General features: G+C 45.9%; 2 protein-coding genes and 1 long non-coding RNA gene across 10 annotated transcripts in view; 2 read left to right on the top strand and 1 right to left on the bottom strand.

Annotated features, from left to right (window-relative positions):
* LOC136336089 (bcl-2-like protein 2) overlaps window positions 1-18,819 on the bottom strand; it is a 25,034-nt gene extending 6,215 nt beyond the window's left edge. Inside the window, exons 1-4 of one of the 3 annotated variants that reach the window (XM_066277471.1) lie at window positions 18,695-18,819; window positions 12,837-12,924; window positions 11,944-12,383; window positions 6,178-11,328 (exon numbers count right to left, since the gene is read on the bottom strand). In XM_066277471.1, the coding sequence (XP_066133568.1) occupies window positions 11,179-11,328; window positions 11,944-12,375 (582 nt within the window). In that variant the 5' untranslated portion in view covers window positions 12,376-12,383; window positions 12,837-12,924; window positions 18,695-18,819 and the 3' untranslated portion in view covers window positions 6,178-11,178. Of the gene's footprint in view, window positions 11,329-11,943; window positions 12,384-12,836; window positions 12,925-13,040; window positions 13,144-13,222; window positions 13,345-18,694 lie in introns of those variants that run through there. The other 2 variants (XM_066277470.1, XM_066277472.1) reach the window with 2 other exon arrangements.
* LOC136336093 (uncharacterized) lies at window positions 13,442-17,512 on the top strand. Its single transcript, XR_010731378.1, has 3 exons — window positions 13,442-13,841; window positions 17,018-17,108; window positions 17,234-17,512. It is a non-coding gene; the product is annotated as an uncharacterized lncRNA (long non-coding RNA).
* PPP1R3E (protein phosphatase 1 regulatory subunit 3E) lies at window positions 17,729-24,276 on the top strand. 6 transcript variants are annotated; one of them, XR_010731375.1, is made up of 4 exons: window positions 17,729-18,477; window positions 18,765-19,320; window positions 21,177-21,252; window positions 22,044-24,276. XR_010731375.1 is itself a non-coding variant. In XM_066277473.1 (2 exons), exons 1-2 carry the CDS (start codon window positions 18,061-18,063, stop codon window positions 19,185-19,187), a joined length of 840 nt encoding a protein of 279 aa, XP_066133570.1. In that variant the 5' UTR covers window positions 17,729-18,060; the 3' UTR covers window positions 19,188-21,985. The 6 variants fall into 6 exon arrangements, 1 of the variants encoding a protein (XP_066133570.1); XR_010731374.1 differs by lacking the exon at window positions 22,044-24,276 and adding an exon at window positions 21,545-21,985; XR_010731372.1 differs by having other exon boundaries at window positions 18,765-21,252; window positions 22,044-24,271.

Below are 24,276 nucleotides of genomic sequence, written 5' to 3'. Positions count from 1 at the left end.
AACTAATGATTGATGCTTCTCATCTCTCTCCGTTCCTGTCTGTCCCTGTCTATCTCTGCCTCTGTAAAAAATAAATAAATAAATATGTGGCATTCATGGCTCTCTCAGCCAAAAAAAAAAAAAAAAAGATACCTGTACTACTATCCACCAGGTTTCCCAAACCCGAAAGCATGGAGGCATCCTCATTCCAGAGCTGCCAGACACAAGTGCTGTCCGTTCTGTCTTCCTGCACAGGCATATTTTATCCAAGCCCTCTGCGCGTGCCCCAATTCCAGCCTGTTCCTTCTGCTTGGACTGTTGGCTACAGCCCCCTAGGGAGCCTCTCAGCTTCCAGTGTCACCCCTCCAATCGGCACCACTCCTAGACTGAGTTGGCTCCCCCGACTGAGTTGGCTCCCCCTTGCTGTCCGGGTAGTCTCAAAACTCCGTATCATGGCTTAGAGACCCCAAGTCTAGGCTACTTCACAAATGTTATTACCACACTCCTCCTTGCAGTGGGTGTACCGCACCCTTCGGTGCCTCTGTACATGCAGTCCCTCTTCAACAAGACCATGGCAAAACCCCAACATCACTTTTCCTGAGAAGCACCCCCACATACACCCCTGCTCTCAAGACAAGCGGACCTACTTCACTGTGTCCTTAATCATTTTGTGCTGCCTTTCTTAGGTTCTGAGAGCTTGGAGATTAAAGGCTGGATCCTATTTATTTATATTTGCATCCCCACTGGGGGCAATATACCCAGTGTCCAGTAATGTTTTCTGACTGAAGAATGCATTAACTGGGGACCTGGGGACCACCCTTCACCTTCAGTGGTTCCCAGCCCCAAAATCATCCTTCAGATCCCAGAGGAATTTCTGCGGTCAAGTTGCCACCACACTGTTGGTCTCTGAGATACCAATGAGACCTCGTCCTGGAATGCAGGGTTACCATATTTTAGTAGTGATCCTATGCATTTATTAAAAAGAAAGAAACGGCGGTGCTAAGTTTGCAAGAGGAATGTTTGTGGCTAGACCAATCTCTGGTTTGAGAGCCAGATGAACAAATTTAAACAATCCCAACAGGATGTTCATGTCTGGAGCAGGGGGATTTGGACTAGAGATCCCTATTTGCAAATCCAAAAGTCAAAAGCTCAGTATAACCCACTCTTATCCCCTCAACCTCAATTTTTTTTTTTCTTAACAAATCCTTACCTCAGGAAGAGGGGAACTTGGAGCAGATTCACAGCTGCTTAAAATTTCACTGCTGGAAATTACTTCATCAGCCATCTCAGTTTCAGTGATCTGGGAGAACTAAGTTCTAAAGACAAGCTCTAAAAGATTGAGTTCACTGGAAGAAAAATATTTTCTACTGTACTTAACCTGATGAAGATTTGGATGATTTATTGGAACCTAGTTTATTTATTAAAAAATTTTTTAAATAGATTTTTTAGCGAGTGAGAGAGAGACAGGAAGAGAGAAAGATGAGAAGCATCAACTCACTTTAGTCGTTCATTGATTGCTTCTCATACATGCCTTGATGGGGGGTGGGGCACTCCAGCAAAACCAGTGGTGATTCTTTGCTCAAGCCAGCGACCTTGGGCTTCAAGCAAGTGACCATGGGATCATGTTTATGATCCCATGCTCAAACCAGTGACCCTGGGCTCAAGCTGGCGACCTTTGGGATCATATCCACTGGCCACCACCAGTCATACGATTGGGACCTAGTTTAAGCAAACCACTTAAGGGAAATGTGATTTTTTTTAGATTCTTGAATCCTAATTTTGTTGAGCACTTGAATTTGTAACAGGCACTATTCTATTATTATCTCATTGCATTCTCATGACAACCCTGTGAAGTATTTCCAAAACCATAAACATTTTTAGGAATGAGGAAAAAGTGAAATAACTTGCCCAAGTCATGGAACTAATTAGAAGTAAGCAGGGAATTCAATGCCAGCTTTCAAAGCTCAGATGATCAAAATTACTATAAGGTCTGTTTTAAAAAACAAGGATTAAAAAAAATAAATAATAAAAAACAAGGATTACATTATACAAGATGCTGAAATTGGGAAAAAAACTAAGTTCCAACAAAGATAAGTCAAAAAAAGATATTTATATAAAGAATGATTAAAACTAGGCCCTACCCAGTTGGCTTAATAGCATTGGCCTGGTGTATGGACATCCCGGGTTTGACTCCCAGTGAGAGCACACAAGAGAAATGACCATGGCCCTGGTCAGTGGCTCAGTGGATAGAGCGTTGGCCCGCCATATGGACGTCCCAGGTTCAATTCCTGGTCAGGGCACACAGGAAAAGTGACCATCTGCTTCTCTCCCCTTCCTTCTCCCCGTTCTCTCCCTCTTCCCTTCCTGCAGCCAATGATTCAGTTGTTTCAAGTGTGGCCCCAGACACTGAGGATAGCTCTGTTGGAGTGTATCACCTCAGGCACTAAAAATAGCTTGGTACTGGAGCATTGGCCCATGATAAAGTTGCTGGGTGGCTCTTGGTCAGGGTGCATATGGGAGTCTGCCTCACTATCTCTGCTCCTCACATGTAAAAAAAAAAAGCGACCACCTGCTTCTCCCACCTCCCCTTCCTCTCCCTCTTCTCCTCCTATTATAACCAGGGGCTCGATTAGTTCAAGTGCTGGCTCTGGGCACTGAGGATAACATAGCTCAGTTGATTCAAGCATCAGCCCCACACAAGGGTTGATGAGTGGATTCCGGTCAGGGCGCATGCAGGAGTTTGTCTATCTCCCTCCTCTCACTTAAAAAAAAAAAAAAGAATGATTAAAACTATATTTCTTATTTATCAAAAGACAACTTAGTGCCCTGGCCAGTTGGCTTAGTGGTAGAGCGGGAGTCCTGGGTTCGATTTCCAGCCAGGGCACACAGGAGAAGCGCCCATCTGCTTCTCCACCCCTCCCCCTCTCCTTCCTCTTTGTCTCTCTCTTCCCCTCCTGCAGCCAAGGCTCCATTGGAGCAAAGTTGGCCCGGGCCCTGAGGATGGCTCCATGGCCTCTGCCTCAGGCGCTAGAATGGCTCTGGATGCAACAGAGCGACACTCCAGATGGGCAGAGCATCACTCCCTGGTGGGCGTGCCGGGTGGATCCTGGTCAGGTGCATGCGGGAGTCTGTCTGACTGCCTCCCCGTTTCCAACTTCAGAAAAATACAAAAAAAAAAAAAAGACAACTTAGTAATTAAAACTAAAACAACTTGTGCATTGCGGGGGGGGGGGGGGGGGGAACAACAAGAACCAGGACAGTCTTTTCTTTGGCAGTATGTACCAGAAGCTTTTAAAATGTTGATATTAACCCAATAATCAAATTTCTTATATTCTAAAGAACTAATCTAAAAACTGAAAAAACATTTGAGAATAAAAATGTTCATCAAAGTGAAAAAAAATGTAAACAACTTGAAAGTTCAAGTGGGCACTTTCAAGAAAATTATTGCACAAACATAGATGTAATTTTTTGTGGTTTTTATAAATGTAATTTGATATACTCATTATGCTTTCAAAAATTTTTAATGATAAAGAAAAATGCTTGCAATATATGGTAATCAGAATTGGGATATACAACATTATATATACAGTATGATCTTAAAATATAAGCACAGATAGGAAAGAAATATGCCAAAACATTGTGTTTCTCTCTGTAGGATTATGATTGATCTTCATAATTTTCTGTTTTATGGTTTTTACACAACCTATTATTTTTATTTTAAAAATATTTTAACCTCCAACTAATGAGCTTGATTACTTTTACAAACACATTTAAAAAGGTATTGGAATGGTGACTTAAAAAGGTACTTCCCTGAGGCCTGACCTGTGGTGGCGCAGTGGAGAAAAGTGTCAACCTGGAGTGCTGAGACCACCGGATCAAAACTCTGGGCTTGCCTGGTCAAGGCACATATGGGAGTTGATGCTTCCTGCTCCTCCCCCTCCTCTCTCTCTCTCCTCTCTAAAATGAATAATTTTTTTTTAATAATTTTTTTTAAAAAAGGAACTTCCTTGTTAGGAGTTGGACTTCATTTTACTGATCTTTACCCATTGCCTATTATTGTGTGCTCAGTAAGTGGTAACTGAATGAATCATCTTCTGTAATAATCTGATTTAATATCTTGTCTGTTATTGGTGCATAGAGCACATGAAAAAGATGTTTCCCTGAAAATGAATTTTTTTTAATTAGTATGTAATGATACGAAATTCACCTAATTATGAGTATAATTTTCCTTCAGTAATAACCTGTCACTAGAGAGCTGTGCAATTTTGGGAAAACTGAAACTCATGTGCCCTAGAGAAAGGAAAAATGTGTTAATAGATATGTGTGGTCCTGGTTGTTTGGCTCAGTGGGTAGAGCATCAGCCCAGCATGCAGACATCCTGGGTTCGATCCCTGGTCAGGGCACACAGGAGAAGTGACTATTTGCTTCTTTCCTCCTTTTCTACCCCTTCTCTCTCTCTTCCTCTCACAGTCAGTGGTTCAATTAGTTCAAGATTCGGCCCTGGGCACTGAGGATAGCTCTCGGCATTGACCCCAGAGGGGGATTGCCTGTTGGATCCCAGTTGGGGTGCGTGTGGGAGTCTTTCTCCCTTTTTCTCACTTAAAAAAAAAAAGAAGTTAATGTTCAGTGCAGTTGAGAAAAAGAGAATTTAATCAGTAAAATGAATGAGAGCATCTCCAGGTTTGTCTAGAAGGAAAATGTTTTCTTACTAAATATAAATACTTGGCTTCTTGGTAGTTTCATTCCTGGTTTTGACTCCTGCTTTGAAATGTTTACTGGCTACAGTAATTCTCTAAAATCTATAACTTCACTGTTTAATATGGTAGTCACACATGGGTACTGATTGCTTGAAACATGAGTAGTCCAAAATGAGATGTGCTGAAAGTGTCAAATATACACCAAATTAAAATGACTGTATGACAAGAGACTGTAAAATAACTTAATTTTTAAATATTAATTACAGATTGAAATTATAGTTTTTATATAATGGGTTAAATAAAATATTAAAATTAGTTTGGGGTGTTTCTTTTTTTGTTTGTTTTTTAATGAGGCTACTGGAAAATATAAAACTACAAACGTGGCTTGCCTTATATTTATATTGGACAGTATTGATATAGAACCTTGAAGCTTTAATCACTTACTTATTGTATTTTGGAGCAGACGCCAAATCTTTCTAATCAAAGTTTTGCTCTACTTACTTTAACTTTTTAGCTCTGCCCTTGTGGGGTGGCCATTTAAATGAGAAGGAACTGCTGCTGGGCTGTTTAATTTCCATTCTGCTTGGTTAACTTTTTTAAAAACTTTGTTCCTGAAAAACTTGTTTTTACACTAAACCAGAAATATGTTTTTATTATCAAAAAAATCAGAAAATGCTGACAACAAAAAGAATAAAACAAAACTGCCCATAACATCTACCATCCAGCCCTGGCTGGATAGCTCAGCTGGTTGGAGCATTGTCCAGAAGTGCAGAGGTCGCCAGTTTGATCCCCAGTCTGTGCACATACAGGGACAGACAGATGTACCTGTCTCTCTCTCTCTTCACTAAAATCAATAAAAAATAAACATTTAAAAAAGTTCAAAAAAAAAACACCCAGAGATAATAACTACTGATATTTTGATATATATCTTACCATTCCTGAAATTTTCAGCACAAAAGTGCATGTAGAAGTGTGCGCACACCTGTTTATTTGTTTATTTGGATCATACTGTATATATTATTTTCTAATCTATTTTCTTTTTTATACAGTGAGATACAGGAACATCTTTCCATATCAATAAAAATATTTTTCCAATTTCATTTTTCATGACTTTATTCAAGTCACCTTAGAAATGAGGCCTTCCCTAACCATTTAACAATAAAATCTATACATATATATGTACACCTTCCAATCCTGCCCTAATGAATTATTTTTCTTCATAGTATTTGTCATCTAACATGAAATGTTATGTTAGTGAATATTGTGAACTTTGTTTCTCTTACTAGAATGTAAGTAACACGAAGGCAGAAATCTATGCCTCTTTGTTCACTTCTCTACCTCAGGGCCTAGAACTGTGCTCAGCACAGAAAGGATGCTTGAATGTTTGCTGCATGAATGATTAAAAAACTATATAGCATTTCATTATCTGTCTTCTGTTTGATTTTTTAAACATTGTTATTTTGTATCTCACCTTTATCCACATGTAAGGAAGCTTTTAAAGTTTTAAAAGGATCTGGTCTTAAAACATATCTACAATCTATCAATTTGTTAAAAAATCGTAACTAAATGTTGCTTAACTTTTACCAAAAGTGCCATTTGGAGAAATAACATTCACAGAAAACTTCCTGAAGGATAAATAATACATCTGCCCAATGTTGACTTGGCATGTGGAAGTCCCGGATTCGATTCCCAGCCAGGGTACACAGAAGTGCCCATTTGCTTCTCCACTCTCTCCCTTTTCCTTCCTCTCTGTCTCTCTCTTCCCCTCCTGCAGCCAAGGCTCCATTGGAGCAAAGTTGGCCCAGGCGCTGAGGATGGCTCTATGGCCTCCACCTCAAGCACTAGAATGACTCTGGTTGCAACAGAGCTACACCCCAGATAGGCAGAGCATCGCCCCCTGGTGGGCGTGCCGGGTGGATCCTGGTAGGGCGCATGCAGGAGTCTCTCTGCTTCCCCGCTTTACTTCAGAAAAATAACAACAAAATAATAATAATACATCTGCCCATTTACATAGTCTAAAATTTAGCCCTATATTAAACTGGAGCATCACAGTGCATATTTGGGCTCAATTGTGATAAGCCTGACAGAAACAACTGAGGATTGACTGAATTCCCATTTGGTATTTGTATAAGAAACAGTAGTGCAAAACTCAACATATTTGCTCTCAGGTATTATAGATGGTGGTGTCCTCTATCTCACTCAGTGTCTTCTCAGAAGAGCCACAAAACTTTTTGCCCATCTTGGGAATTGAGATGCTTTTACAGATCCTAAAAGAAATGTGAATCTCATTATGTTTTCTAGTTTGCTTTAGCTGCCAAGAAGCTCAGAACTGAATTCATAGCCTAGATTTTGTATTCAGGAAAACTGCTTATAGAATGTCTTTTTTGTACATTAATTTCCCTTTAAATTTCAATTGTCCCTACTTAAAAATCTGTATCTTTCTGTCTTTTTTTTTTTCCTTTTTTTTTTTAGTGAGAAAGACAAACAGGAAGGGAGAGAGATGAGAAGCATCAGTTCATAGTTGCAGCACTTTAGTTCATTGATTGCTTTCATACGTGCCTTGATGGGGGGGGGCACTTTAGTCAAGCCAGTGACCCCATGCTTATCTTAGACTTCAAGTGACCTTTGGGCTCAAGCCAGCAATAATGGGGTCATGTCTATGATCCCACACTCAAGCCGGCAACTCCGCATTCAAGCTGGTGAGCCTGCATTCAAGTCTGATGAGCCCACTATCAAGCCAGCAACTTGGGGTTTCGAAGCTGGGTCCTCAGCATCCCAGGTCAATGCTCTATCCACTGTGCCACCACCTGGTCAGGCTGTATGTTTTGTCTTTTAAGTATTCTAGTAAGATGTTCGAATGCTTTTTGGCAAACATAAATCAATCAGTCATTAAACCAGTAACTCTGCAGTGAAGAAAAATGCACTAGCTATCATAGACTGATGATATTAACTATGAAGAGCATCTACTTCCTTTTTCCCCTAGGGTCATGTTCACCAAGCCACTCTTGGATTTTAAGATGGCTTGCCCTGTAGATCTTTCTACAGAGGCTGTAAATGTAACCATGGACTCCTCTAAGCAGTATATTTCTCACTACAATTTAACACATAAACCCAAATACCATTTTATTGCACTGTATTATAGAAAAACTAGAAAATTCCTGCTTATAATTTAAAATTAAGATGACTATTTCTGTCAGACATGATTATGATGTGGTCCTAGACTAGAAGTACAGAAGGATGGGCTGAATACTTGTAGTTTCCATTCAACTTAGCACTACAATGTCTGAAACCAAATGTCTCACAGGACCTTTAGTAAAGGAAGCAGGGATTCCATTTTTGCCAGACTTAAGTCTGAGGTAGGCAACAGGGTATATTGGGGAGAAATGCCCATTATCACACACTTCTGATCAGAAGCTGAACCACAACTGGGGACTTGATTACCATCACACAAAGATTGTTTTGTAGGTTCCCTTTTGGTTTTTCTTTTTAGCCATCCCAAAGTACCGCATACACACACTCTCTTAAGGCTTGGGCTGGCACAGATGGAGTTCTTGGCTTTGGGCATTTGGCTGAGGTGGGGGGGGGGGGGACTCTGATTTTTTTTTTTTCCTCAACACTTTCCAAAACTTCTATTACTCTAATTCTTGACCTTAACAAGGGCATGAAGAGATGACTGGATCAAGAAATGTCCTGACCCCGGGCTATATACAGTATAGAAGTCACAAACCCTGCTCAGTCCTTCTCATTAAACTTCTGGGCTTTATTTATTTTTTAATACGACCATTACATATTACACAAAAATAAAAGTCAGATGAACTTGGTATTTATAAATTATTAAATAAAAATACAGGAATATATATTTATATCTATAGAGCTTTTTCTTTTCTTCTAAACTAACCAAATCTGTTCTCCCACCATTTTATGATTTTAAAAAAGTAAAATAGTGTATGCCCTAGAATAAGTGGGGAGTGGGCTTAACAATTGCAGGACCCAGTTGCCCTACTTCTGCTCCTTCCTTGGCCTAGGCAAGTCCTTATTTGTCCCTTTGGGCTCTGGAGAGAAGGAAACACCCTCCACCTATTTAATCTCTGAAAAATGACAATTAGATTTATTTCCCTTATTAAAAAAAAAAAAGAAATGGATTTAAAAATCGGGAGCCATTCTCAGCCTTCCTGGCCAAGAGCTAATCCCAAGGAACTATATGGCTCTGTAAGAGAGTCTCTGCTTTTCCCTGACAGAAGAGTCTCTGGGGTTTCCATTGCCCCTCATGCTAAGAAGGGCAGGCTAGTTCAAAACAGCCCACTGTGGTCCCATCCAAGCTATGCTTCCGGGAATCCAGACCAAGCCCCTTACACTTTCAGAAGACAGCCTCTCCTTCCACCCAGGTGTGAAGGCCTCAGAGCAGAGCATTTCAGTAACCATGATCCCTGCTGCCCATTTGCTCAAGACCCCTCAGAAGAGCTAACAGGGATAAGCGGTGTCCCATGGTAAAGGGTAGGGTGACAAGTCTGCCCCAAACCTGGGGGAATACAGGCTCCATGGAGCTAATGATCTACCAGTGGTTTTCCAACTTTTTTCAGCAGCAAACCCCTTAATGCAAATTAAAATCTTACCCTGAACCCCGATAAGAGCTACAAGGAGAGCTGTTCTGTTTGAGGGCAAGTAGCCCAGCCTGCTCAGCACGCCCCCTTCACTTTCATTTCCCCCAAGGACTCCTGAGGCAACCCCTAGGAAACTCTGGGGCTCTGCCAAGCAGTTTGAAAACCACTGGCCTAGTTTGTCCTGAGCAAGTCGGAGGCGCCCCCCCACCCCAACTGCCTGCCACAGAGCAGCTCTGAGTTTCTGGTATCAGCATACTCACGACAGACCAAGTGGCACATGCAGCCTACCATCTCCCCCATAAATATCATTAAAAAGTGCAGCCCTCTCTCAAGCACAAAAGTCTGGGCTAAACACCTGAGGCCAATTTTGGTCCCACATTCTAGTGAGTACAACTATGTTGCCACCTTCTGGGACCAAGTAAAAAATCTCCAAAAAGAGTCAACCATGGTCTAGCTAAATTGATCAGTGCTCAGGGTTAAGGGCAGGTACCTAGAGCACTATGTCTAAAGAAGTCAGCATTGGAGAGCAGCAATTTTAGCACCTTAGAAAGTGCAGCAGTGAGGTCTGGCTCAGGGCATGCATTCGGAGTTAAATCATTTCTCAAAACAAAAAGCTGTAATCTGAATCTGTTCTAGAAGACTGAGAGCTCTAAAGTTAACATTCGCAGGCTCTGAGGTACAGACAAGTAACACCCATGCAAACAGCGTGGCTTCAAAGAAAATATGAATGTTTCCAGATCATGGTAGGTACTCCAGAATCCATACACTTGGCCCTTGATAAAGCAGCACCAAAGCCCACCATCAGAACAGGCCAGTCACGGAGTACACATCACCCTCACATCCATGGGGTTCAGAGCTGGAATGTTCCCCTCAAGGCATCAACAGTCTCACTGAGACATAGTGCAGGACCCAGATTGTATTCTAGATCAGCATTTATGTCCACACTCAAAAGGTAAATTAATTAGAGCCCCAATTTAGAGTTTTAAGTTTGGGTGCAGAATGCCCCAGAGATAGGGAACACTTCAGGCACCAGTGTGCCCTGGTGGGAGAGAAGGCAGCAGGCATGTCCAGCTACCAAAGCCTCTACCCACTATAGGCTCTACAGCCCTGCCTTTCCATCAAAGCCCAGGAGGCAGCAGCAAATGCATGATGCACAAGGAAGGGGGACCATGAAGGAACAAGGCCAGCTACAGAACTGCTCTTCTCTTCAAAGCCCTGCTAATGACTTTCCACAGAGAAGCGCCCAAAGCCCTCATTTGGATAGAGTCTCTCCCTCAGCCTTGAGGCACCAGGACAAGGGGAGGAGGGAGAAGTGCGTTGGGAGGTAGGCAGAGAACTGCCCCGTTCTTGCCACTGCAAGAGGAAATGTTTTGTTCTTAAAGAATCCCACTGCCACCGGATTAGACAAGCAACCAGCATGCACATGAGCACGCGTGCACATGCACACGTGTGTGTCCAAGCAGCCCAGTCACAGCCACCTCTCCCTATCACCTGAGAATCCAAGCTTCCATTCAAGGGAGTGCCTTCTGGGTTTTCCCCAAATCCCACTCATCCAATGGAGACACCAACCCCTTATGCAAGTCAACCTAATCATGGTTGCAAACCAACCTCTAGCTAGCTTTCTGTGCCTACACCTACGGGTATACCTCCCATCTCCCCCTAAACCTGGAATTAATCCATCTCCTGGACCCCTGACTTTCCAAGTAATTTCCCCAAGGTCTCCAGTTCACTCTTCCAACTGCCTGCCTGGCACACTCCACTCCCTCACGAAGTCCCCTGCCCCTTCCCAACTCTGTTCCATGCCCAGCCATTCACCCCACTTCTTTCAAGGGCATTTCTCTCTTCTGTTCCTGCTCTCCTGTCCCCTAGCCACACCTAGCCCCACTTGGCCCTGGACTTTCTCACTTGCTAGCAAAAAAGGCCCCTACAGTTACCAGGGCCCCCAGTGCCACGGCCCCTGTCAGCACTGTCCTCACTGAGGCCCAGTTCCCCTCCCGCAGGCGCCGAGCCTCCTCCAGGGCCCCGTCCCCGTATAGAGCTGTGAACTCCGCCTGTGGGAGAAAAGGGAAGTAGGAGAGAAAGAAGGAGAAAGGGATATCAGGAGAAGAAAGAGTAGAGAAAAGAGGAGAGGAAGAGTTCCAGTTCCATCCACTGTAAGCACTACCCCACACCCAGCCCCTCTCCAGCCAAAGCTCTACTGGCTACAATCCCCTCTCATCCCCCATGAGTGCCTGGCTCATCTGCCTTCCCTGCCTTAAGTGAATCCCATCCTTCCCTTGGGCAAAAATTCTGGCACCCTTTGCTAAGACTTGCCTGACCACCACCCATCCCTGACTCCTGTCCCCATGCCATGTGCTCAAGTATAAAATATTCCTGATGGATGGATGCTGTTTCCCTGCTGGCACTCCCATGGGTACTGTGGATTCTGTCCTCTGCTTTAGACCATGAGCCCATCCAGTCATGACTGCATGGCAGCCCTGGAGTGCAGAGTCCAACGTGATGCCCACAGTGACGGCATCTGACTTCACCCAAATAGGGATTCTTAGCCCCCATGCCTTATTCATTCCCAGCACAGCTGCCCCCAGCCACCAGATCCCCTCACCCCTTTCCCCTGGAGACCGGCTTTGCGGTGGGATGTGAAGGGCAGCAACTGAGAAGCTTCTTACCCAGCCCCCACTGCTGTGGATCCAGTCAGCCAGCCGTGTCTCCAGGTAGGCCACCATCCACTCCTGCACTTGTCCCACAAGTGGTTCCATCTCCTTGTTGACACTCTCAGCACAAAGAGCAGCTCCAAAGACAAAGAAGGCCACAAGGCGGCCCCAGTTGGGGCCCCCTTGGAAGAGTTCATCAGAAACCTGGGTGAAGCGTTGTTGAGCTGAGCCCGGGGTCACATGCAGCTGAGCCGCCAGATCAGAGAAGGTGCGACGGAAGCGTGTCTCAAACTCATCTCCAGCTGCCCGCATAGCTTGGTGCAGCGGGTCAGCTGCTGGGCCCTCCCCAGGGCCGGCTCCACAAACATAACCCTTCTGCCTCAGCTTATAGCCTACAAAGTCTGCCACCAGAGCCCGTGTGTCTGGGGCTGAGGCTGGGGTCGCCATCCGGGCGGCTGTAAGAGTCAAGAATGAAAGATTGGCATGAATATATATGGTCAGAGACCCAGAATGAGTTATTTCAGGCTTGGCCAACCCAAGAGACAGGGAGGGCTGTTGGAAGAAATGCTCAGGGAGAGCAAAGAACAAGAAAATTAAATCATGGTGAGGGGCCAAGGTATGAGGGGATGACCTCAAATTTGTAATAAGCCAAATTAAATGTAAACAAGTAAATTTAATTTAAAACTACTTTAGATTTTTCCCATAAGACAATACCAGTTCTATGACACCCCTACAAACTCCCTGTTTACAGTACACACCTTTTGGTTAGAGAAGAGGCTTAGGACCTCTCCAGAGGTAAGATGTGAAGATGCTGGCAGAGGCACAAGATGGGGGAGGAGACAGAGGCTGAAGGGAAAGGTGGGGGAAGCAAAGGGTTATTGTGGACAGAGGAGGAAGGGGACACTCACCCAGCCTGGATAGCAGCTCTTAGGACCCAGCACTGGTGGCAAGGAGCCCCCAGCTGGGGCCTTTCATCCTTCTAGCCAGCGTGGAGCCCTGGGAAGGGAAGGAGGATATCAGGGCTAGGCGGGGAAGGCCAGGGATCAGGGTCTGGGCTGAAAATGGCTGGGGTTGCAGCTCCCAGGACCAGGCCCCTGCCCCTAACGCTCTACCAGCTGTGTGGCCGAGTCCATGTTTAATGATTGTCCTCCCAGGAAACCCAGGGCCAAGGGCTTCCTGCCGACACCATCTCTACTCCCGGCTCCCCCCAGTGCAGCCCAAAGGCCCAGCTCCTCCCTCACCCCCACCCTCTGCCTGTCTCCAATCCGCCCGCCTGCCAGGTTAGGGATCTCACGGGTCAGGCCGCTGCCGGGATCCAAGCCGTTTCCTGGTGCAGAAGCTGCGAGGGAGGGAGGGAGAGAGGGAGGAAGGGAGGAAAGGAAGGAGGGAGGAGAAAGTGGGGGCGGGAGGAGAAAGTGGGGACGGGAGGGAGGGCCCGGCGCCTGGTGATGATGGGGCCCAGAGATGCGTCCAGAGAGAGGGGCGGGGCTGGGACGCAGGCTTGAGAAGGGCCACAATTCGGGAAGAGAGAGGGTTGCTGGAGGCCAAGAAGAGCAGGGCAGAGAGGGCACCAAGGGCTGGGCTGGGCTGCTGACCCTGGAATCTGCCCAGAGAAGCTGTCTAGGCCTCAGCGAACCTCAGAGCATATTCAGCATTTGCAGGTCTCTGATGTTCCCTGCACTTGCTGAACTTCTCTGGCCTCGGTGTGGGTGCCTGGAAAAAAGAAGCACTTCCCATACCAATGGGAACTGCCTGCCAGGTGCCATGCCCAGAGGGACTGGCAGACACAACATGGACGCCAAACATTTCACTTTTTCCATTCTCCAGGACCTTTAACCCAGTGATTTCTTGTAGACTGGGACTTTAGCCAAGCATCAGGGAGCCAGGAGTTGGATCACAAGCAATTTCTGCAGGTAATCAGACTGGTCATCTTTTCGTAATCAGACTGGTTTTCTTTTTTATTCTTTTTACCCAACACATGAACTCATTTTCATTATGAAAAAGCAAACAATATAGAAGTATAGAAAAAAAATATAAGTCCATTATCTCCCTCCCTCGGCACCTCCCACAATTCCTCCTTCCTTCCTGGAGGATGCCAATCGAGGTTGATGTTTATCCTTACATCTATATGCATAAATATGTATGTGTACTGTTTATACATAGCAGTTCACAGAGTGTGAAGCCATCTGACCATAGCTGATCCACATGAAGGCACTCTCAGGCATCCCAACCAGCCCACTGGCTTTTGCAGCTGGCACTGACTTCAGCTCCATTTGGAGAGATCTCCAACCAAAGACCAGACAGAGATAACCCAATTCTCCTTTCCTGCTGGTTCCCTTTGCTGGTTCTCATCTGCCCCTATGGTCACTGAACAAGCAAGGTCTTTTCTACAACAGTAACAACACATTTTGAAGACTTATTAGGTGCTAAATACTTATATATGCATGATATGTTATCCTCACACCAATCCTTTTTTTGGGAAATGAGGCTTAGAGCGGTTAAATAATTTGCCCCAAGCCACATACTGCGAGCTGGGACAATCTAATTCTCACTTCAAAGCTAGTCTTAACACTGCACTGCTTCAAAGTTCCTCTTCACTTCAGGTCATCAATGTTCTTATCATGCCATTTACAAGCCCAAACTCAGTTCTCCCCTGTATTCTGAACATACAGCCTATCTAGTCCTTTATAAATGTGCTTTTAACCACCGTCATTTCTTCTTTGCTCTTGGGCTGATCATTCTGGCTGCTACCAGAAAAGAAAACTGCTTTCTTCTTTTGAGAATAACCTAATTTAGTTCTTCATTTGCAATCCTGCTTTCTTAGGCATTTGCTTGAAATAAAACCACTTTTAAATCTCAGAATCCAAATATATTTCTCTGACTCCCACTTATTTATACTCTCTTTGAGAGCAGGAACTGAATTTTACTCCTTTTATGTCCTCAAGGCCTAATAGACCCTCAGTAAATGTTGATTCAATGAATCACTCAATGCCTCTGGTCAATTATTGAGCAGACTCAGTCAGATGTTCAAAGATAACTGCCGTGGCTGTTTAAGAAACAAAGGTATTTGGAAGAAAGGTTCAGTGGTGGTTTGAGCAACTAGGAAAACAGAGCTGCTGGACCAAGACAAATTATACTGAGTCCAAAGCTGTGTACCTCAAGGATCTTCTCACAATAACACTACAGAGCCAAGGAATGGCAGCTCAAACTGTAGACAAGGCAACAGGGCTTTTACCAGAAAACCTCAAGCCATATAGGCTAACCTTGAACATTACCTATTCCATTAATGATATATTTCACCAGAGCAAGGAAGACAGTTTTAAACTGGTTGACTATAAATTAATGAAACACTTTACATTAAAATATGAAAAGAATATGTCCATGGATTATGTCTGTGGATTTATATATGTATATATTAAGTAAGAAAATAAAACTCAGTATTTTAAAAATAGTCCTGGCTAAATAGCATTGCTATGGTTAATACAATAGCACTGCTGGAGTTAAAATGCAAACAGGAATGAATTGTATAGTATTAAGATACTATTATGTGTCACTGTTCATTTCCAATTTAGTCACTTGTGATTTTTTTTTTTTTTTAGAATAGGAGCTTGCTCTCTTTTATTTATTTATTTATTTAAATTTTTTATTTTTTTTTAATTTATTCATTTTAGAGAGGAGAGAGAAAGGGAGAGAGAGACAGAGACAGGGGGGAGGAGCTGGAAGCATCAACTCCCGTATGTGCCTTGACCAGGCAAGCCCAGGGTTTCAAACCGGCGACCTCAGCATTTCTAGGTCGACGCTTTATCCACTGCGCCACCACAGGTCAGGCCACTTGTGATTTTAAAGTTAAACTCTTTTGCTGTTTTAAATTTAGAGATTCCATTCCTATTCTAAAAGTCCCCATTTCACCTGACCTGTGGTGGCACAGTGGATAAAGTGTCAACCTGTTGAGGTTGCTGGTTCAAAAGCCTGGGTTTGAGGCCCTGGCCGGTTGGCTCAGCGGTAGAGCGTCGGCCTGGCGTGCGGGGGACCCGGGTTCGAGTCCTGGCCAGGGCACATAGGAGAAGCGCCCATTTGCTTCTCCACCCCCCCCCCACTTCCTCTCTGTCTCTCTCTTCCCCTCCCGCAGCCAAGGCTCCATTGGAGCAAAGATGGCCCGGGTGCTGGGGATGGCTCCTTGGCCTCTGCCCCAGGCGCTAGAGTGGCTCTGGTCGCGGCAGAGCTACGCCCCGGAAGGGCAGAGCATCGCCCCCTGGTGGGCAGAGCGTAGCCCCTGGTGGGCGAGCCAGGTGGATCCCGGTTGGGCGCATGCGGGAGTCTGTCTGACTGTCTCTCCCCGTTTCCAGCTTCAGAAAAATACAAAAAAAAAAAAAAAAAAGCCTGGGTTTGAGCAGTCAAGGCACATACTAGGAGAAACTATGACTTGATGCTTCCTGCTCCCCTCCCCCAGCCTTTCTCTAAAATCAATCAATTAAAAAAAATTTTTAAAGATAATAAAAGTCCCCATTTCATGCTGAGGTCGCCGGTTCGAAACCCTGGGCTTGCCTGGTCAAGGTACATATGGGAGTTGATGCTTCCTGCTCCTCCCCCCCTTCTCTCTCTCTGTCTCTCCTCTCTCTCTCTCCCCCTCTCCTCTCTAAAATCAATAAATAATAAATAAATAAATAAAATTAAAAGTCCCCATTTCAATACTCTGAAGATGTTAACTATACTGCTCACAAAAATTAGGGGATATTTTAAAATGAATATAAAGCAATAAAATATCCCCTAATTTTTGTGAGCAATGTATTACCAGTAAATGTTTTAATTTTATACTACCAAGTAGACAAGAGAGTGGACTCTAGAGCTAGATTACTCAGGTTCTAATCCCAACTCCCCAATTATTACCTAGGTGACCCTGGGGAAGAGTCCTAACCCCTCTCCATCGATTTTCTCATTTGTAAAATAGCCTAATATGATGGTTGTACTATGAATTAAATGTTTGTAAAACTCTTACAACCATACTAGCACATTGTACATGCTATATAAGATCAATAGGTAAATTTAAAAAATACTAAACAAAGCTTCCCATGCTTTTTTTCACTAACAGAAAAAAAAAATGAAGAAAAACGGTGGCTCTGTGCCCTTCTTGGAACCTCCCACTGAAACAAGAACTCTACAGTCCCAGTTCCAAGAGAGTGGTATGCTTAATCATTCAAATAATTTGAGGGCCTACTATGTGATGAAACTCTGAATCAGACACAGCCTCTGTTATCACAGGGCTTACAATTCCTACAGATCAGAACTCTTATCCACTTTCTTACAGATGAGAAAACTGAGGTCCAGAAAAGTTGTGCTAAATAGCACCAGAGGTCAGAAGCTATGTCTTTCCACGACTCTCAGTTCAGAACTTTTTCCAGCGAGCCATCCACTCTTGTGAGCACACTTCAGCTTCTATATATTTGGGACTCTACCTAGTTTAATGATCTTCCCTTCTTTGCACCCACCACCTCTCTGCTCCCAAACCTGGAGCCTAGCGTTTAGAAAAAACGGTCAGCCATTAAATAAAAATAAAAAAAAGGCACAGTCTGAGCATTTTGGAGCTTCCCTTGGAAGAAAAGGAAATGTTACTCTTTACATCCTGCATTAAGTCTACCAGCAAGGATATGGCCGTTTTTTAAAAATCTGGCAGTGTGGTCTTACTCAGGACCGAAAGGGTGGAGTCTCCGCCCCATGGGGCTGCAGCAGCAGCAGCAGCAGCAGCAGCAGCAGCAGCAGCAGCGAAGACAGTTGGGGAGCCACCTGTCAGAGGGCTGTGGGCGGGGGCGGGGTCCGGGGCCGCGGAGACCAGAAGGTGTGTGCAACTAAGCGCACGTTTAGAGCACACAGCTTTCAGAAGACAGGAGGTGATCGTCTTAAGACCTAGGGAGCTGACGGCCAGAAGGAGGGAAAGGTAGTCACAGAACCGAGACAGAACTACGGGAGGTGGAAGACAGTGGAGGTGACTGCAAGGAGAGTACGCAACCGCGAGAGCACGCGAGGGGCGGCAGAAGCGGGCTGAGCGGCTTTAGCGTGGACGTCCGGCGGGCTGGCCCACTGGGAGGGAGGGCGACACAGCGGCGCTGCGGGCGGCCCTGCGGAGCTGGGAATGCCATGTCTCGCGAGCGGCCCCCCCGCACCGACATCCCCCGCAACCTGAGCTTCATTGCTGCGCTAACGGAACGCGCCTACTACCGCAGCCAGCGGCCCAGCCTCGAGGAGGAGTCGGAGGAGGAGCCAGGAGAGGGCGGGACGCGCCTCGGGGCCCGATCCCGCGCTCACGCTTCGAGTCGGGGCCGCCGGGCTCGCTCAGCACCCGCCAGAGGCAGCGGGGCCCGGGCGCCCCGGAGCCGTAGCCCCGACACCCGCAAGAGAGTGCGTTTCGCCGATGCGTTGGGGCTAGAGCTGGCCGCGGTGCGCCGCTTCCGCCCAGGAGAGCTACCCCGGGTGCCCCGCCACGTGCAGATCCAACTGCAAAGGGACGCCCTCCGCCACTTTGCGCCGTGCCAGCCCCGCGCCCGCGGCCTCCAGGTAGGCGGCAGAGGCACGCCACTTTCGCGGGGGCCTCCCTTCCCTGCCGCGACGGGTGTGGGGGAGTGAATTTATCAGGAATACCCATCTTCACCCTGAACCTCCCGGCTTGCTTCCGCACTTCCCTTTTGGCGAAGGTCTTAAGCTACTTTCGTAGTTAGGCCGCACTCTAATGGCCGGACCTCAGGGTCGTGCTCGGATTGGCCCAGTCCCTCACCTCCACCCCGCCCCCTGTGTCTGTCGTTTTGTCTCGGAGATTCTGTTCTTCCTCTCCATTTCGTTCCCAGGAGGCGCGCCCTGCCCTGGAACCTGCCAGCGAGCCCGGCTTCGCCGCCCGTTTGCAGGCGCAGCGCATCTGCCTGGAACGCGCCGAGGCTGGCCCCCTGGGCGTGGCCGGGAGCGCGCGCGTGCTGGACCTGGCCTACGAGAAGCGCGTGAGCGTGCGCTGGAGCGCCGACGGCTGGCGGAGCCAACGTGAGGCGCCAGCCGCCTACGTCGGCCCGGCCCCGCCCCCGCCGCGCGCCGATCGCTTCGCTTTTCGCCTGCCTGCGCCGCCCATCGGGGGTGCCCTGCTTTTCGCCTTGCGCTATCGTGTGACCGGCCATGAGTTCTGGGATAACAACGGCGGCCACGACTATGCTCTACGTGGGCCCGAGCACCCGGGCAGTGGCGCAACCCCGGAGCGTCAGGGCTGGATTCACTTTATATGAGATGCCTGCGGCCCACTGCGAAACTACTAAAAGCACCTGGGGCCTGGGGGAGCCCGAAGCTTTGGCAGGAGGAAGGGAAGAACCCGAGTTCGGCGGGGAGTTTACAAGAAAGTCAAGTGGGGGAGAATCAAAAGTGTGTTGGTGTGAGTGGAATCAGTTAAGGTGGAAACCAGTTGGATAGGAGTAAAAGGAACCTAAGGCATAAAGAAAGGAGACAGGAAAGGGCGCTGGATTAGAAAAAAGTGGAAGAATAGGGATGATGGTGACGTTCTCTTCCATGAGTGCTCACTGGGTGAAAGGAGTTAGTTGACCTAGGCAGTGGAAGGTTAAGGTACATCTTTGGGATTGATGAGGTATTTTGTGTTAAGTGGTAGTCCACCCCAGTTGAAGTCATTTAGATTGGTGGTCCATTTCCTTTTCTTACTCACCTTTGCCAGCTCAGGTCCCTCAGCCCTGCCCATCCTAACTTTAACTCAGCGACAGTTGCCTTGCTGAAGTCCCAGGAACTTAGCTATTACTCCCTACTCCCTGGCATTATGATAGGATTCCCTTGTCACCCCTGATTATCCCTAGCTTCAGTCTCTCAGAACTGGCTGGGGTGTGATAGCAGATAGCAATCCGAATTCCTGACAGCCCTGGGGTTTTTTGTTGTTTTTTTGTGACAGACAGAAAGAGGGACAGATAGGGATAGACAGGAAGGGAGAAAGATGAGAAGCATCGATTCTTTGTTGCAGCACCTTAGTTCATTGATTGCTTTCTCATATGTGCCTTGACCGGGGGAAGGGGGGTGGGCTACAGCAGAGCAAGTGACCTCTCACTCAAGCCAGTGACCTTGGGCTCAAGCTGGTGAGCCTTGCTCAAACCAGATGAGCCCTCACTCAAGCTGGCAACCTCGGGGTTTTGAACCTGGGTCCTCTGCATCCCAGTCCGACGCTCCATCCACTGCGCCATAGGGGTTTAAATGAAGGCAAAACCAACTCCAGGCCTGTCCCTGTTGCCAAATAATGCAGTGCCTGAAGGGTTGGTACACTCAGGGACTTCTGGGAAAATGCCAGCTTTACATTTCTGGGGTGCCTTCTAATAACCTCTAAGCACTTTCTGGACTATTTTTCAAGGGACAGTAAATTACAAGAATCATTATCCGGATTATGCTTCAGAAGATAAGTTACTGACTAGCTGTATAATTTTGGGCAAGTTCCTTCACCTCTCTGGGGCCCAGTTTTCTCCTTGGGAAGTTGGTTTAGGATTAGATGACCTGTTAGGGCTCTTCTTGCTTTGACATTTTATGATCTCTGAGTGGCACAGTGTAGATTAGAAGCCACGTTCCCCAGCCTATGGTTGGAGTGCCACAGTTCAGAATACACAACCCCCCTAGCGTCTAGTTGGGGCTTAGGATGGGTCCTCCACAGCCCAGGAAGTATCCTTAAACCAGCCTGCAACCTCTGTATTCTAGGCCATTTTCAAACCACAGCCCCATCCTCTACCCTTGTTTATACTCTGGCCCCAGCTTGAGGTCTGTGAGACAGCTTTGAAGAGGTGTATCTCTCTTGGGGGAAATGATGCTTAGGAGTCCCAAAGATGAAAGGAAACTACTGGGGACCCTTGAGGGTAAAGGATTATGAGTATAAGAAAGGGAAAACATTTCAAATCGAAAATCGAAGCAACTTGAAAATTAAGTGGCACCAGAAGATGGCACTCCGCTCCATATCCTGAGCAAGTAAAATGGAAAAGCTGGGCTCACCCATCCACATTCATGCCTTGTTTCTCCTGGTTAACCTCTGCTGGTTATTTTTCTTTCCCTTACCCTGTTTCTAAGCTCTTTGCTTTTTTCTTATGCCTCTCTTTATTTCATTTTTCTTTTAGCATATAGGGTATTTACCTTAATTTTCTCTTTCCATTCATCCTTGTGCTATTCCTTCTCCCCCCAGAAGGGTGGATAACCTACTTCCTTTTCTCCAAGAGGGTGGTTGATCTACCTTCTTCCCTCAGGCTCCTTGATAATCTTCTAGAAGGGAGAAGAGGGAAAAGAAGCAGTTCCTGATGAAGATGAGCAAAGAGCTCTGAGGTAACCAACTCCATACCCCCTTTTCAATTACTAATTTCTCAAAGGACATTTTCTAGACCCCCACTTCCCTATCAAGTAAGTGAAAGAGAGTGCATGCACATGTACCAATACATGCATTTGGAATACAGTATGGGGCTTTTTATCATGCTCCTCCTGTCCAAAGCCTTAATCCTTTGAAGAAAGATGGCTAAAAGAGAGGAACCTGGAGTCATTCCTCATACAAATGCCCATTAAAACATCATCCTTATCTGGTCAAGAAAACTATTTCATGCATCTTATGGATCACCTTCAGGTCAAAGTTCCAGCCAAAGGAAGACAGGAACTGTATTGGAAGCCACCACACAATGTACTTACTAGTCATCAATGAGAAGCCCAAGGGAGGATAATGGAGAGGGAGAGTGGGGTGAGGCTCAGTGTGTAGTCTCTTGTTTAATGTGTATGCATTACTGTTATGTTGTATTAACTATTGTAATAGCTTACATATACTTATACACTAAAGCCTGGTGTCTTGCATGCATTAATATCTTCAAAACTCTAGGAGTTGAGTAATATTATCCCTGTTTTAGAGATGAAGAAACAGCTCAGAAAAACTCAGTAATTTGTTCAAGATCATATAACTAGTACATGGCAGAACTAAGATTGTAAACCCAGAAAATCTCCAGAGCCTTCTTGCATAATCATGATGCTATATTTTTTTCTTTAAAAACAAAATTAAAAACCTTGCCATATGTCATCTCTTATTAGGAACAAAAAAAAGTTTTTAAATGTGCTCTGCCTTCCCATCCTCCTAGTCTCCTGAACTGGCTTGAAGAAAGCAAAGCACTGAGGGTCCCAAGCTTCATCTCCTTCCAGAAGCCTATAGCTGTCTCCTGTGCAGGATCAGCAAGGGACCAACCTGCCTGCCTGCTAGAGAACTTGGAACCCATTTGAACCCATACAATGGAATTATCCCCTGGTCCTAGCCAACCCTCCATTCTGTTGGTGTGCCATGCCCCTTTACATTCCCCCCACTAACCTTGAACAGGCCAGTTGCCTAAACTTTCTGCCAGAAGAGTCCCTAACTAAGACTGTTACTGGATGGCTCTGTGCTTGGGCCCTCTCTGAGAGCCTTGGTGTTAGTGGATAAATACAAGCTGGTTGGGGTCAGGGAACCAATGATAATCCATTGTTCTTTGTAAGAAGTACAGTACTGTGGCTCACTCACAGCCATTCTCAGCTTTATAGACTCAATAGAGTCTCCTGGTTCTTCCCATGTAGTGCTGCCCCAGGGCCTGGGGGGTAAGCTTACAGCCTAATCTGATTTAGGATACATTAGGAGTGGTGGAAGCTTTAGGGATATGTTATAGGTTAGACATTGTGATAGAGACTTTCCTCTAAAGGCTGATTACAGTACAGTATATCAGCTGTGGACTGTCAAGTGCCATAAGAGAAACTTACCCTGGTTAGGGACTTAGGTCCTTAAAGCAACATAGTAGGAACACTTGCCCTTTCCTCATCCAGATGGCAGATGTCCTATAGCCTTCCTCCTTTTTCTTTGTTTCTCTTTGTGAATGTAGCCCATGATTTCCCTTCATAATATGCCCTAATTTCTCAACTTTCCAATGTAACTCCCACATTCCTTGTGCTATGTTGTTGTGAGTCGGGGGTGCAGAGAGAGAGATCAGCAGGCGAAATCATGGACTAGCAAAGGACCACCACTCACTCAGGCAAATGGCCCTGAGTTCGCGCTGTGTCCTACTTTTATTCACAAGTCTTCAAAAAGCTTGTTTAATGAGAAATTGGCATAACTTTTACTTAAAGATACATGGAGTACACCTGCATGATAGCTTAATAATAATATATCAAAAGGCATTAATTGCTATTGCTTCTGTGGTTCCCACAACATTCCTCTCTATCTCAAGGGATAACCTTGAAAGGAACAGAAATCTTATGAGAACGTTTTACTGAGAAAAAGCCCAGCAACCGCCTTCAGTCACATAAACCTGTTTCAGTGACCCACCTTCAAGTCACAAAACAATTCTCTTGGCAAAACATTCTTGTTGGCTGTGTTCCCATCCAAGGCCATGCAGTGGATTATTCCACTACAGTGCTAACTCCATGTTTCTCTAGAACTCCCTTGGATCCTTGCAATCGACAGGTCATAGAATCAGAGACCTGAAGAAAGAATTGTCATTGGATCCAGGCTCCCATACAGATGAGGACATAGATCCAGATATAAGAAGTGACTCCAGCAGGGTCAGAGTTTTTAGCGAGAGAGATAGGTGGGGTGGACAGACAGGAAGGGAGAGGAGAAGTATCAACTTGTGGTTGCATCACTTTAGTAGTTCATTGATTGCTTCTCATACATGTCTTGACTAGGGGCTCAAGCCAAGCCAGTGACCTTAGGCTTTAAGGTAGCGACTATGGGATCATGTCTATGATCCTATGCTCAAGCCAGCAACCCTGCACTCAAGCTGGATGAGCCTGCGTTCAAGTCAGCGAACTCAGGTTTTCAAACCTGGATCCTCAGCATCCCAGGTCAACACTTTATCCACTGTGCCACCACTGGTCAGACGTGTGTGTGTGTGTGTGTGTGAGATAGACGGAGAACTGGACAGCTAGGGACAGACAGGAAGGGAGAAAGTTGAGAAGCATCCATTCTTCATTGCAGCACCTTAGTTCATTGATTGCTTTCTCACATGTGCCTTGACTGGGAGGCTACAGCAGACCAGTGACCCCTTGCTCAAACCAGCAACCTTGGGCTCAAGCTGGTGAGCCTTGCACAAACCAGATGAGCCTGTGCTCAAGCCACCAGCCTCGGGGTTTCGAACCTGGGTCCACCGCATCCCAGTCTGATGCTCTATCCACTGTAGTAGTGCCTGGTCAGGCCAGGCTTTATTTTTTAGTTTATTGTGTTGACATGGTTTCAAGTGTCCCACTCAATATAACACCCTCTATACACCACATCGTGTCCCCCCATACCCCATGCAAAGTCCACCTCCATTTACCCTTCTTTGCCCCTTCCCCCTACCTACACAGACCTAC

The sequence above is a fragment of the Saccopteryx bilineata genome, chromosome 4 (genome assembly GCF_036850765.1).
Source record: "Saccopteryx bilineata isolate mSacBil1 chromosome 4, mSacBil1_pri_phased_curated, whole genome shotgun sequence".
In the NCBI taxonomy this organism is placed as follows: Eukaryota; Metazoa; Chordata; class Mammalia; order Chiroptera; family Emballonuridae; genus Saccopteryx; species Saccopteryx bilineata.
The sequence above is the reverse complement of the archived record's forward strand: the minus strand, read 5'-3'. Positions and strand labels throughout refer to the sequence as shown.

Coding starts and splice junctions, on each gene's coding strand:
- PPP1R3E (XM_066277473.1), top strand. CDS start 18,061: ATGTCTCGCGAGCGGCCCCCCCGCACCGACATCCCCCGCAACCTGAGC. Junction 18,478..18,764: donor CCCGCGCCCGCGGCCTCCAG/GTAGGCGGCAGA, acceptor TTTCGTTCCCAG/GAGGCGCGCCCTGCCCTGGA.